This window comes from Seriola aureovittata, chromosome 4, assembly GCF_021018895.1.
Source record: "Seriola aureovittata isolate HTS-2021-v1 ecotype China chromosome 4, ASM2101889v1, whole genome shotgun sequence".
NCBI classification, from domain to species: domain Eukaryota; kingdom Metazoa; phylum Chordata; class Actinopteri; order Carangiformes; family Carangidae; genus Seriola; species Seriola aureovittata.
In genome coordinates, this window is record NC_079367.1 from 27,926,788 (window position 1) to 27,942,142 (window position 15,355).

The 15,355-nt window shown below is 39.8% G+C and overlaps 1 protein-coding gene across 2 annotated transcripts in view; it reads right to left on the reverse strand.

The window, feature by feature from the left end:
* gdpd4a (glycerophosphodiester phosphodiesterase domain containing 4a) overlaps positions 1-15,355 on the reverse strand; it is a 42,445-nt gene that overhangs the window by 9,078 nt on the left and 18,012 nt on the right. For both annotated transcript variants that reach the window (XM_056374748.1, XM_056374749.1), the window contains exons 2-14: positions 14,201-14,405; positions 12,594-12,699; positions 11,313-11,416; positions 10,996-11,089; positions 10,492-10,551; positions 10,257-10,355; positions 9,986-10,079; positions 7,426-7,571; positions 7,129-7,211; positions 5,738-5,888; positions 3,987-4,205; positions 3,541-3,698; positions 610-757 (exon numbers count right to left, since the gene is read on the reverse strand). In XM_056374748.1, the coding sequence (XP_056230723.1) occupies positions 610-757; positions 3,541-3,698; positions 3,987-4,205; positions 5,738-5,888; positions 7,129-7,211; positions 7,426-7,571; positions 9,986-10,079; positions 10,257-10,355; positions 10,492-10,551; positions 10,996-11,089; positions 11,313-11,416; positions 12,594-12,699; positions 14,201-14,262 (1,524 nt within the window). In that variant the 5' untranslated portion in view covers positions 14,263-14,405. The remainder of the gene's footprint in view (positions 1-609; positions 758-3,540; positions 3,699-3,986; positions 4,206-5,737; positions 5,889-7,128; positions 7,212-7,425; positions 7,572-9,985; positions 10,080-10,256; positions 10,356-10,491; positions 10,552-10,995; positions 11,090-11,312; positions 11,417-12,593; positions 12,700-14,200; positions 14,406-15,355) is intronic.

The window sequence follows — 15,355 nt, forward strand, 5'->3', positions numbered from 1 at the left end:
GAATCTCGACAGATGAGCACGTGGTGAGACAGAACATTTATGTAACCAGGCTCAATCTTCAAACACACTCGACACCTGCTGAAGAGATTTCCTGGCTGATACGGAATCTGCCTCCTGCCTTTACTGTGTTTGCTGAGCCTCACGTCATGACCAGAGTCGCCTGCAAACTTACAACATAACTGAACACAGCCATGTATGCTCACTGTGCGTGATTAACTCATTTAATGAAGCATGAGACATATGATTTGGAAACACTAATGGTTGTATATAAGCAATGCCAATATTTGCACAGTCTAGCATGAGGTTCAGTCTGATTAGATCTGGTTAAACATTTTCTCTTCTTCATGTTTGATCATTGTGATAAACAGATGTTAAAGTTCCTCTTCAAACATGTTTTAAAATCTGTAAAATCCTCTGCTATGATTAATATTTTAATAAAAGTAATCTAAATGAGGCCTTGTGCCCCGCCCACCACCTGCTGGCTCCAGGTTACCAGGTGAAAGAGCAGAGAGTATCAAGATGGTTAGAGGAGGAAACATCAGAGAGACTCAGCCACATGATTTTTTACAGGTTTTCTGATAATAGAGATGAAGAGTTGACTGTGTTTACCATGAGGAAGAGCGGCTTGTTGATGTTGGACAGGACGTGGATGGAGTTGGTGGTTACAGACTGAGCTCCAGCGCACCAGGCCAGAGTGTAGAGCCACGGCTGGCTGATCACATACAGGTTAGTGCTGATGTTCACTGACTGGTACTTACTGTAGGGAGAGAGAGGAAGGAGAGGAAGAAAGAGGTGTAATTTATCATAATGGCAGTATTAAATTCACCTCTCACACCCAACACACACACACACACACACACACACACACACACACACACACACACACACACACACAGTCCTCCATCTATCCATCTAAGTATCTTTCTCTATATCCTTGACTGCATCCTTTGAAAGTCTAATGATCATCTGCTAAGGTAAACAGAGAGATGAGTGGGAACAGAGGGAGACAAAGGGGGGGGGGATCAATTTTCCATTAAGAGGAAGATCATATCTGAGAGGAAATTATTCTTTGTCAAATTATACCACCTGGAGTTATATAATCTTCTTATTGCCTCTGGTGGTGACGTCACACTGAGGGTCAGTTCATAATAGTTGTTGAAATAGTTTGTGAAATGTTGTGATCCATTTTTCATAATTTTTAAGTCATTTAACATCCATTTTCACAGACTGCGAGTGCTGTGAAAAGTTACATGAATATGAACATGTTGCTTATGTATCCGTACATTAGACTCTTTTTAGTCATTGTGGTCACTTCCATAAAGAAATCTTACAGGTACAGTATAGCACACTATACAAATGTAACCTTAATGATGCATTTAAAGCCGTCTCACAGTCCAACAATGTAACAAACTCTCGGTTTGTTGGTCTAATAGTCAGTAATAGTAAGTAAAAGTATTAAATTTGGGATGCACCAATACAACTTTTACTCTATGATACTAATACTTCAACTACCATTCAACACTGACACTGTCTTTTTCCAGACTTCAAATCCATATACCTGTTAGGAGTCATGTGAGGCCTGGGTCTACTGTGACACTAAGACTGAGTTAGCAGCTGATGACTGATAGTAGAATCACTGAATTCTAGCATGACACTGAAAAGAAACACTATTTCATATTGTTAGGTTATTCTATGAACATTAAATACTGGTCTGTATTGTCATCAGTACTGATCTAGCAAACTGAGTCAGGGCATACGTAACTTAAATTTCACTACTTAATGACTTACGTAAGGCTTTCTGTATTTATTTTTGATGAACTAAGTGAAAGTATTTTCACTAATACTGAAAATGTCTTGAATGATGCTCAACCCTGGTGTTGAGTTTGTCAGCAGTTTGTTGTCTTCCTCTTTAATCATCAGTAAATCACTTAACAGTTACAATATAAAAGAATCACCATGTAAAGTTTGACTTCATACTTTAAACACGATGCTGAGCACAACTTTGAGACAACTCTTGTCTGTGTGTAACAGCGTGATTCATCCAACCAGGCATCTCTATCTAGTGACAAATACAGTGTCATCAAAGCCGATATTCCCATGTTCTGATGTGAGATCACACTGAGTATGAATCAACGTTAAGAGGGAAAACTTTCAGTGGACTGTGAGTTGTGTTAAAAACTGTCTGTGTGAGTCACTCCACCATTTTCTCGCCTCTTTCCTTCCAGATTGTTCTCCCACCATTTCTGTTTATGTACGAGTACCTCCCACCCATTTCTCTTGTACTACTTATCATCCTCTTCTCTTCTAAACCACCTCCTCTCATTTAAACTCCACTCATCTGTCTCTACCTCCTCCACTGCTTCTCCAAACAATTCTCTCCTCTACTGAATAACTTTCTCTTCTCTAGGTTTTCCTTTCCTCTATTTCTCTCCTGTCTCTTTCCTTTCTCTCTCCTCACTCCTGCCATCAACTTCACTCTCACCTGCCTTTAACCTCCCTGCTCTCCCTCCCCTCTGAGGTTGTTCTACAAGATGGAGTCACTGAGGACGTGGTAGTCATCTGTACCTAGAGTTACATAACTACACACACACACACACACACACACAGTTTGAAATGCTCACAGTGAAATGTCTAATTTCTCTCAGTAGGCATAAACGGGTGTTTCATGGTACATGGCTATGACTGTATAACTGAGTGCTTGGGTGTACTGTGTGTTTATATTTAGGAGTAGGACTGGGTAATTAACCTTAACTTAATCTTGCTTATGTCAGTTAATTCAGTTATTACTTTCCCCAATGCTGCATTCATGAACTGTCCCGTTAAATATTCAGTCACGTGCCTCCACCCTGTCCAACTAACGTTAGTTTGTGCTCAGTCTAAGTGAAGCTGGTGATATGGACGACACGAGTTAAAATGTAGTTTAGTTTTTTTTTCTTCAGGAATTAGATTGTAAATCTATTGTCTGATCCACACTCCGGAGCAAAAGGTGGAGGTAATGCACCAATAAGCTGAAGAATGCCAACCACCATAAAACAAGATAGAAGGGGAAGAAGAACGATGACACAAGTTCAACACGGAGCCTCAGGCTGCATCCACACTAATACATTTTAGTTTTAAAACGCATCACTTTTGCTACGGTTCCATCAGGTTTCCACTACTCCAGAGTATTCAAGCCCCTAAAACTGAGACTTTTGGAAATGGTCTATGAGCAGCAGCTGTGGCTCAGGAGGTAGAGTGGGTCGACTAATCAGAAGGTCAGTGGTTCGACCCCCAGCTCCTTCAGTCCCTATGATCCCCCTGAGCAAGATACCTTGAACCTTGGGCAAGATAGCTTCAATAATAATATAAATAATAATAACTTCAATAGGAGAAAGGAAGTGATAGAAATAGAAGCGAAACAAGAGATAACATTGACACTGCTTTCTACCCCTGGAGAGTAAAGGAAAAATAAGTGACATGACTGAGTGTGACATATTTTGTGTGTCTGTGCATGTGTGTGTGTATGTGTGTGTGTGTGTGTGTGTGTGTGTGTGTGCGTACCTGATCTGTTGTTGAGACATCGTGCTATAGTGCAGGTTCAGTCTGGTGATGTGGCCGTCTGTTAGTTCCTGAATAGAAGCTTTTTCCCCTGAAGTCTGCTGCAGCTCTGGGTCCACAGCCTGGACCAACTCCCTGTCCTCAGCTGGAAGCCACAGCACCTACACACACACACACACACACATGCATGCACGCACACGCACACGCACACACACACACACAAAATATTTCGTCACCACTTGCAACAAGGGAAAGCTCTTGAGGTTATTGAACACTGAGATCCAACATGGTGAACAGTGATCCAGGAAAAGGTTTGTTGAAATAATATATTCAAAGAGTTACTCATTGATTATCAGCTAAGTCGTCCAACAAATAAACCCATAAACATATAATACAATTCACTGTCACTTTTCAAGTTACTGTTGAAGTGAAAACTTCGGCACAGTTACCTGTGAGGAGTTGATGTGGGCCTGCACCACCTGCAGAGTTGTGTTGATGTATGATTGACTGTAAGGATGTCCATACGGTGGCCTACGCAGGTCAAACAGCACTAGTCTGCCGCCACGGGCTGCTACCTCCAGAAACTGGGCCAGTGAGGGAACAGACTGGTTCTGGGCCTGCAAGCGGTCCACCTCAGACAGGGACGACACAGTACCAAATGGATCCCTCTGTAAGAGAGTGATGTTGAAAAAAAGATGCATAAAAGAAGAAAGAATGAATAAAGAAAACGGTGGATGGTGGACCTCAAATATGTGTGAAAATCTGTTAAAATGATCTATCACCTTTAAAAAGTTCAGCTATTTTCCAGGAAAAATCTGAAGTAGAGCCTAGAATGAGTCTCATTTATGATGCACAAAAAGAATGTGACATTCTCAGTGTAGGTGTTACAAGTATTTCCAACTCATTATCATAACAGTTCACAACATCCATGTTATTTAAATGTAGCCATTCTTATATAAATATTGACTTTGTTATGTTTTTACATAAATTGAAGGATTCCTTTTTTCTCTCTAGAATCAGTAAATCTTTGACCCTAGAAGAATACAAAGGTCACATCCCAAAACGTGCATGTGCAGATTACTTGAAGGGATTGCTTTCACTCTTCACTCTCAAATTAAATTGCATCATTTCAATGCAATTGATCAGGGACATTGTGCATTTTAAAAATATGCATTTTCACATCATTTTGGACCACTACCATGACAATATTTATAAAAACATAACACAGTCTGTTGTTTGTCACAGTACATGCAGATATTAGCAAGAAGAAAAGTGAAACTAATATGCTCACTGATGAATTGAGCTCTATGTTCTGAAGTAGTCCTTTAAATTTTTGCGAGTGGTCACATACAACATGCATCATACAAAATAACATTGGTAAAACAAGACTTATAGTAAATGGATCTGGATCTCATTCTCCCACAGCGATGTGACAATGTAACAGCAAATGTTTGTTCAGCTTGTTTGTTCAGCTGGATGTCTGTAGACAGCTCACTTTCCCTGTGGCCACTAATCAGCTGACTGAGTTACTATAGTGAGTCGATTCCTCTCTCTCTCATTCCTCTCACATAATTATTTTCTCTGACATTAACATTTTTCAGATTTTACTGTTTTTGAGCTCATCATCTGTGACAGATGTAACTCTTGGCTGTAATTCTCTCTGGTTTATTTCTAGATTTCTAGAAGCTGTGAACTCGTTTTCACTCGTGATGAATTTGGCAGCAAGTCACATTACATGAGTCTTCAGAAACTTAAACTGGACTAACGAAACACTTAAGGCTGATTAACTCTGACAGAACCACTATGGACAGACTTGAAAACACTTGTTGACTTGAAATAAAATATAAAATGTAAAAAATAATCAAACATCAGTAAATGTCAACATCAAGGTTTGCACAGTTACTGTAAAGATGGCAACCGGATATTTGTTTTCACCTAGCAACAATGCTGCATTTTGTGTTGAGAGACATAATGTGCAAGATATGTTTTTTATTTACTTCAGAATTATCTCAGTGAAAAAACACATCTTCAAACATCACAGTTTTCAGGTTTTCAAGTCTCTAGGCTGCAATGTGTGTCATTCTCACTCCAGTGGGAAGTTCATTGTTAAGTGAAAATGCATATTTGTGTTCTGTTTAGCAAACCAAGCCTTATCTTGAAGCAACTACAAGTTGTGTTTGTGTGTTTTTGTTAGTCTCACCGATAAGAACCAGTCGCCAGCATTCAGCTGCTGCAGCTCGGACCAGGTGAACATGGAGGCATCGAGGTGTGTCCGATTTGGGAAAACCTCAGCAACATTTGTGGTTCTCCTCAGAGTGGAGTCGTGCATCAGGAAAGGAACGCCATCATAACTACAGCGAGGGAAAGTGTAGGTCACAAACATGAGCAAAAGAGTAAATGAAGGGAGTCAAAGAGGATGATTAAAGTCACCAATATGTATTTGATGCTCCGAAGCATTAAAGTCTGGCTTTAATAAAGCCGTCTATTTTATTGATGAGCACATACACGCACATGAATAAGACAGATGTGTGTGTAAAAACACATCTGTTGGCTGTCGCCTTGATTAAGAGTGATATCAGTTATTTACATGCCCATAAATACACACACACACACGCTAACATCTCATTCTCACACACAAAAGGAACTAAAAGACTCTGCCAGCAGCATGAGATTAAGCTAACTTGCTAACGCTCATTCATGTCATGCTGCTAATCCCTCCATTTTCAGCTAATGGAAAGGCTAACGGCTAACTGGATTAGCATGGCAGTAATCACCTTAGCGCTGAGGGTAGCATGCTAGCATCTGATCTGTATAATTAGCACCGAGGCACAGACTGTTGGCCGACCGCTGCTCTGATCATTTTAGCAGCAGAACTCATGATGCTAGTAATTTGATCATGTCATTCAAAGATAACTGTGTCACCTTGAAACAGTTGTGAAGGTACATTTGAACAATTTGTTCCATTAGTCGTGCAGTTGCTAATCAAGGCTGGTTTGCTTGTACTTGTGAAACCTTATGATGCTATCAGCTGTTTTAGGATACATATTGCTCTATAGTTTACAGAAACATATTTCATGATCTTAAGTAGAGAAAGGCTGTTATCAAAAGTCATGACTTAAAATAATTAAAGTAGATGAGTAAATGACTACATCATTTAAGTGGGACCATCTGCTCAGTGATGTACATTTGACATTTACACAGGAGACCAACCAGTGTCAGTGGGTTCTATAATCCACAAAGACAGGAATTTCCATCTACACTTCTCAGGCCTGTGTAAACACAATTTAAAAAGGCATCCTGGGGAGTCCTCTAGTTATGTAAACATTCAGTGTTTCTCACCAAAATGAATAAAACAGGGAGCTGCTCAGTAAAACATTGTTTCATGGTCCTACTTCTGGTCAAAAGCTCCACAGGGTGTGTTTGCAGAGTTTGTTTTGAATTTTTTTTGCTTTGTTTTTTTAAAGTTTCCTCAATGCATCAGGAAACCCAACAGAAAACTGACCAATGCAGTGATAAAACTTGGAGAACACCAAAACATACATTTATTTACTGTCATTTATTACTATTTAGTACAGGTGAGATCACTGATACCTGATGGTGACGTCAGTCTCCAGTCCTTCTCCTCCAGTCTCCACTGCCTTCTCAAACGACATCACAGTATTCTCTGGAGCAAGCTACAAACACACACACAATGAGACAAACGCATTCCCAGACTGACAATGCACATACACACACAACCACAAACACACACTGTCCATATCTCCAGATCTCATCAATGAAGCTAACATTATCATAGCCAACAAAAAAGATGGTTGATATTAGAAGTAAAACACAGACGTGTAACAGAGTTGAGACAGGTCCAGCTGTCACGGTTCAGTTCAGTCTTACCATTGGAGCTCCTCTGTGTCCGATAAGTCTTGGGGCTGGTCCCAGTGTTCCTGCTTCTTTAATACAGGGCGAGTACATTCCCAGAGGGACCAGGTAGAGAGAGAACAGCATGGACAGGTAGAGACCCAAGACAGCCACCTGACGCACTTAAGAGCACACAACACAAAGATGGTGGTTTCACAGTACACTGACTTAAAAATCAATCGTGTGAAAATGCAGTAAAAGTCGGGGTCACAGTATAAAGCTTATACTAGCTTACTGTGTCATTTTACAAGTTCAACCGAGATTTTTACTTTTTAATAATTTTTTTTTATATATATTGCAAACAAATGTACTTTATGCAATAGTTTACAGTCAGTTATATGAGCTGGAATCGCAATTAGTTTCACAACATTTTTCAACTACATCCTGAACTTTCCACATTCATCATTTTGTTTTTCACTGTTTTGAACTCGACTTATTTTTACTGAAATTACCTACACAAGGCTTCATACAAAATCTGTGCATCACACAGTTGACAAAAACTCTGCACACAGACACACACACACAGACAAGTCCACCTGCAGCATACAAACGAATCCAAAAACCAATAGTTTCACCTTCAAGCCTCTAAATATGGCCCAATGAAGGGTTACACAAGTTTGCTAGTGTAGAAATCAGAACTTAATCAGGATAATATACGGTAAATCTCTCCTGATAGGATCAACATAGTGGTACCAGCCATATGGGATACAGTTAGAATGACAGCCATCTGGTCAGGCTCAAAGCCGCCTGGGAAAACAGACTGAACTGGGACTTTCATAGTAGGGTCTCCAAAATGACATGATAAGTATCTTGACAATGATATCTATCGTTATAATTGTTCAAACATAGAACTAGAAACATAAAGCATATACAGGTTAGCTTTTAAAAGCTTGTTTTCTAATAAAACTTTCGTGCAAATCTCTTGTGTGTCTTTGGTCATAAAGAGTATAAGCAGTAGTAGTTACATTTGAAACTGAGGTAAGAAAGTTTTTTTTCCATTAAGTGAATTTATAGCTCACATGGTTATTTGCTTACACCACTAAAACGGGCTCATGTCTGGTTATTGCAGCACTTACTGGAATAAAATAAATCAATGTCAGTGTGAAAACCTAACGCTCTTTAATCAACATGTTGTATAGTTTTATTGATTACCTTCTCTGCCCTACTGCACGTCACCATAAAGAAAGAGAGAGTAGACCTGCTTGGTTTAAAATGTCAACAGGTGATCTTTGTTAGGCTCCATACTGTTTCCTCTCAGTGAGAGGTCCCAGCATGCATCAGCACAGACACAGGTACAGCTGCCATGTTGGCACCTGATTAGCTAACAAAACTGCCCAAAACCACTGACCACCTGTTACAGAGCTGATGAGATACAAAGAAAGAAAGAAAGAAAGAAAGAAAGAAAGAAAGAAAGAAAGAAAGAAAGATAGAAAGAAAAAGAAAGAAAGAAAGAAAGAAAAGCTAATTAGATCCTTTGGCAAATCTCTCTTTAAGTTATCTCCTTCCAGGAGAGACCCTCCTGACATGACTCTGCATCACTCGCCTCTGAATCACCATGGCAACCAGGGACAGTACCCATGGAGACCAAAGAAAGAAGAGAGATGCAGAGGTCAAAGCCATTCAGTGAAGAGGAAAAGGCAGCCAGACACACTGCAAGACAGAAGGAGTGACCAAAAGACGAGTAAAAAGAACAGATAAGAGAAGAAGTCAGAACGATCAAGAGAACAAAAAACACCAGAACAGAAAGCATCAGAGGGGCTGCAGAGGAGAAGACAGCAAAAAGGAGTAGGAAAATGAGACATTGATTTTTTGCTCAGAGGAAGTGGTGAGGGAGAAAGAGGGAGGTTTACAAGTGTATAATCCATTCCAGACAAGTGCGTCACACTGTTGGGGGGGGGGGTTCAGTTCAGAATAGCTGTATTCCTGGTGGGCAGAGCAGCTCAGTACTACTACAACTGAGGCCTATAGAGCAGAAACCCTCCACTGTCTGCCTGAAATCACCCAATGTCATTTCAATAAGGTCCTCGAGGCCTTTCTCTCCTCTAGTTACTGCTGGAGTGAAGGAGAGCTCTCTCTCTTTCAGGTGTTTTGATGTACAGTTGGTGGCTAAGACATACACTGGTCTGGATTAAGACACAAGTATGAGTAAATCTAATCTAGCAATGAATAACACTTTTAGATATTATTTTAGATATTAATACTTGTTTTAATAATTACTCTAAACATATAAAATGGGATTTTTTTTTTTCTCTTATTCATCCTGGATCAGCTGTCTACGTCACTTTTTACATGTTTTCCTGTTTTGTTTCCATAATAATCTATATATCTACAGCACGTAAGGCCACCTAAGCAAAACCATTTGAGGGAGGGGTGAATTTCTCATGTCCCACAGAGTTTTTCTCTGAACGGTATGTGCTAACACAGATAAGCAGATTAAATGTTTGATAAGATACATCTAGACCTGCTGCAAGTGGACTTTCAAGCAAAGACCCACCTAATTTCCAGCTAACAAACAAACACTAACAAGCTTGCTCACCTTTCTTGTTCATGCGGAAGAAGTGTAACGCTATGGGCCAGGAGAGAACTGCCATCAGTGAGACTGCAGCCACATGGAGGAACGGAGCTGTCACCTGAAGATAAAAAGAGGAAGAGGATGAAAATGTCAGCACAGTCTCAAATATCCTAGTTACAGTTTGTATAAACACAGTAGCCACAGCATTGAGTTTACTATTCATACAATGTTTTTCTAATATAAAAAAACCCAGTAACCCTCTCCTGTGATCGGCTGGCATGTCAGGTTGGCTAACCTGCAGAGAGAGGAGAAGAGTTTTCCATTCTTTGCTCCAGAGGTCAGACAGGATGGCGGTGGCTGTGACGGAGAATGCCAACGTCACCACGATGCCAGTCTGCCACAAACAGAGGATGACGAGAAAACACAACTTACTCAGTCAGTGTTTGTGTTTATTGATTGTGTGTGTGTGTGTGTGTGTGTGTGTGTGTGTGTGTGTGTGTGTGTGTATGTGTGTGTGTGTGTGTGTGTACCTTGTGGCTCCAGTGAAGGTAAAGCCTCTGACCCTCAGAAAGCAGACACACTGCCAGCACCTGAACAATGTTTAGATACTCATTAAATTTTGTTGCATAAAGCTGCTTCAAGTAAAACTCTCCTTGTCTCTTCTGAAACTTGAAACTTAATTTTCAATTGACTACAACATTCTTTATGAACTGAACATCATTGAAGAACAATTTATCTTATAATAAAACGTGTGGATATCTCATCACTGCTGTCAGTGTTAGTCTCATCTGTGTCTGTTTTTCTATAATTCTTACATAAAGTTCGTTACTAAGCAAACAACCTTGTAAATGTCACACGAAGTGCTGGGAGGGACAAGAGGCTAAACTGCACACATAAGTTTTCATGGCACATCCAGGGATTTGAACTGGTGACCTCTAATCTTAAAATGACACTGCAGCTTGGTTACAGAGGTAAGCAAACAGAGTATAATCAGATCTCTGAGTTTACTAGTGATTTGTTTTCAGTGTTCTTACCAACAGCAGGGCGATGTATGTGAAGAGAGAAGCGGCAACAACCAGCAGGACAAGAGACCAGGGAAACCAGAAACCAAGAGTCCCAAAGTTAAACCTGAAGACGCAAATGAAAAGCAGACATCAGACATCACATACAGTGTGCCTCATACTGTCAATCACGTTTGATTGATGGGTTGGTCACATTCATTCACTGTTAGGATGATCAGTTCACTCATTCCTTTATTTCATTTCTTTAGTCTACAGACTTCAACTAACATGAGTGTGTGTTTGCCAACATGCAACATGTACGAACAGTATTCAATGTGTGTGTGACCCACCAGTCAAAGTCGTTGTAGTCGTTCTGAGCTTCACTCCAGAAATAGAGGAATAGAAAACTCAGGAAGAAGGTGAGGATCAGGAGGCCAAAACTCCCACACTCCACCTGTAACACACACACACACACACACACACACACACACACACACACACACAAATATTATGCTTCATCTTACCACATAGGTCACCAGCTTGAGTGCATTAGAGTAAAATGGGGAACATACAAAATATTAAATAATTCTGAAATTCATGTACATTTTTCAAAAATTGTATTTTTCACTCACATTGTAAAAACTGATATCATAATGAAAAAATAGTATTACATTCAAAGCGAATGCAAAATAAGTATCTTGACTAGTGCTCTGTATGTGTTTACTTTATTATCATTAAGCTAAATTATTCCATTAAGCTTAACAAGGCTGTAGTCATGGTGTCTAGATCTATAGTCAAAATAACCTTTTTTTCATGTTTATAGTGATAATTTAAGGCAAGACAGCAACTCACTGATGCTACACAATCTAGCAGATACAGAGGACGTCAGTCGTATTACACAGTGCATATGAAAGCAGTATATTTTGATACTGGCTGACAGAGTATGTGCTGATATATTTTCAGAGAAAAGCAATAACTGACTGTTGGAGTCAGCAGGCCGGACGAAGGAAAACTGGCTGGGGAATCGATACTGTCTGCACAATCAGCAAACTAACCCAACTCAACAAACTGCTTATAGGGGGTGTGTGTGTGTGTGTGTGTGCATATGTATGTTCGTGTGATTATTTACTATTAGTCCCACATGTGTGTATGTCTGTGCGTTTGTGTGTATGGGATGTATGAGGTTATCACCAGATAAACCAGCAGCTACACAGTGGCTTTGGTTATAGCAGCTCATTATTAACCCGCTTAGTTTTAATAGTAGAGTGTGAAGATAAAAGGTATGTCTTAACAATCTGGTTATCTTTCAGGTTGTTTTTCTGTTCTTGTTGACAAAACAAATTTAACTGTATGTTTCCTCAAGAGGGGAGATGACGAAGTAAGCGGCAATCATCACGATAGGCTGCTTAGTTATCAAAGTATTGTTAGCTATCACACATAATACACATGCATGTGCCTGCACAGGTGTATAGGTGTGATACTTATTTGTACTTATCACAGACGCACATACATACACGTGAGACTTTTAGCAAATAACCACATAAGCATAAGTACGTGCATCTTGTCCGCTTTGTCCTCCCAGTGCGTGTGTGTGTGTGTGTGTGTGTGTGTGTGTGTGTGTGTGTGCGCACCTTGCTGCAGCAGCACTCTCCTGGTTGTGCCCGGGCTCTTTGATATCGTCTCCATTGGCAACCATAGAGGCCGGCCAGGCAGGAGACAAACGGCTGGTGTTCATATCTGGAATCAACCAATTAAATAAACATCAGTTACCGGAGAAGAGCATCAGACGTTTATCTGAATAAACTGAGACCTAAACCCACAACATTATTAAAAACACTTAAACTACAGTCATTGAGCAATATATTGTCTGATTGATAAGTTTTAAAAAATGAACATATTAGAGAATTTAAGGATGAAGTGTTCCGGTGGAGCTTGTTTTATCAGAGCTAGAGCACTGGAAACTAAATAAACTGATGAAATTGAGCCTTCGGTGTAAAATTTCTGTTCTGACAGCAGGTTCCATTTTGGATCTGATTCATGATTGATGAAATACAGAAATTCACTGGGCTCTCAGGCTAAAGAATCTCTTATCAAACCTCATAATGCTTTTTAATGTGCAATGTGAAAAAAACATTCATGTAGCAGCTCCTATGTTTTAGCAGGTGCTGACTGTCAGACATCACTGATGGTCTGGCTGACTGAGATCTGAAATGTGCTCTGTCATCTGAAGAGGCCAGAGAGGAGATGCTTCTGTAGTGAACCGACTGAGCTGCCTTTCCCAGTTAATCTTTTATATCTTGTAGACAATTATATATATCAACCTAATGGTTCTGAACCAGGACCTCAAGTATTGAAGGAAGTATTTTATGAAAAATAAGGCGTGGAAAACATAGTAGATTTAATGTGTCAGAGACATATTCCATCAGAATGTCTTAGCTTCTGTTGCTCATTTCATTTTTCAATTTCAATCAGATCACTGAGTTTTAGTTATTTTTTAACTTTAATCACAAATGGATGAATCAAAATTGATTGGATAATGTGAAAAAGGGGTCAGATTCTATTATCAGATTTGCTTCTGGGTTTATATTGAATCAAACCCAACTGTACCACTGGGTTTCATAATCATATGGTAGTCAAACCAATTTGCCACAAAAAATAGACAATTGGCCTCTTTAGATGATGCATTCAGGCTGTCTCTGTACCGTGACTCATCCTTCAGCCCAGACACAGAAAGTAGGCTGCTGTACTTCAGAACAAACAGTTCTCCAAAGTTTGTAGATCAACCTGAGTAACCAGGACATTATTTGGAGATACAGTATTACTGCAGATTTTTTATTTCAATGTCATTTTAATTGTAATTGAATTAGAGTGGTGGCAAAAGAATCTCAAAACCACACCAACTCAAATGTGCTCAAAAGAAGTACTGTATCTGCAAGGCTAGACAGAGGACAGGAGGATAAAATGTTTTTTCGTTTGATTGTTTTATCTTGTGACAGATTACAGATGGTCACTCAACACACTTTTACTAATTGCAGTTTAAATAACAAGCAATCACGAAGCAATGTGAATCTATACACAACCTGATGACCGTTACCTCCATAGTTACTGCAACAGTTTCCACAGCAACCAATAGCAAAGTCATGCATTATGATAGGTTACAGAACTTTAAAAACTGTAAAAGAGAAATTAGGCTGTTTATCAGAAAATAAACTTGGTGGTGATGTGTGTTGTTCTGTACCTTTGCAGCAGCTGCCGCCGCACCACCTTTAGCTTCCCCAGCTTCAGTCTGGTCACGGGCATACAATCACCCACAGCTCGGCATCACAGAAACAGAGAGAGAGAAGGAGAGGAGGGGAAGAGTAGAGAAGTAGAATAAAGAAGGGACAGGAAAGAGAGAAGATAGTGGGGAAAAAAGGTAGAACTCCTCGGTTCACTACTTTCACCTAGAAGGAGAGAAGAAAGTTTGAATCAATTTAAAGTGTATTTTTAGGAAAACTAGACTCAGCAGGATTCAGTGTGTGTGTATGTGTGTGTGTGTGTGTGTGTGTGTGTGTGTGTGTGTGTGTGTGTGTGTGTGTGTGTGTGTGTGTGTGGCAGTGGAGTCCTGTTTTATTCCTGTGGCCTGCTTAAATTAAAGCAGAGGATACAGATACTCTCAGAGAAACACACTGTGTAACTACACATTCTTAAATCATTATCACAACTCTTCCACAGGTTTACGCCATCTGCTTTTTATATTGGTCCTTACCCTTGCTTTTTTAAATGTACTTATTCCCCTCAGTTCATACAGGCTCTTCCTCTGAATCCAGTATGGGAGTACATGATTTTGGGATTTATACATTATCTATTCAGTTTCAAGGTCAACCGGTTCATGACATTTTAAAGCATATAAATGAATAAATAGTTGGTTGGTTGGTTCATAATAATCTCATTGATTGATGATTCTTATAACGTGTGTTTCCCCATATCTGCACACGATACATAATGTATAGTTATATGAGAGAGCAGAATAATATATGTAGTGATTTCTGCTTTATGCAACAGTTTCTGACACCTCTACAACAGCAGCAGCCCTGTGGTTTAATAAAAATAGTTATGCAACAGCTCTATATCCACTGCTCCACTGAACCAAATACCAAATCCACACAGCAATCAACTGGTGAATCAGCCAACTGGTGAAGCAGGCCAGTCAATCAGCCAATAAGTGAAACCCCGGAGTGTACCAGCCCTCCTTGGTTTACACGTTATATCAAGAGCCAACAGCAAGTCTGTAATGTGTCACAAATATATCTAAGCGCTCATTTCCTCCCTGATCAAGTTCAGACCCAGTTAACTGCTGAGCTTCCTCGTCTCTGTAGTTCTCCTAATGGTGATCCTGATACCTTACAGACCC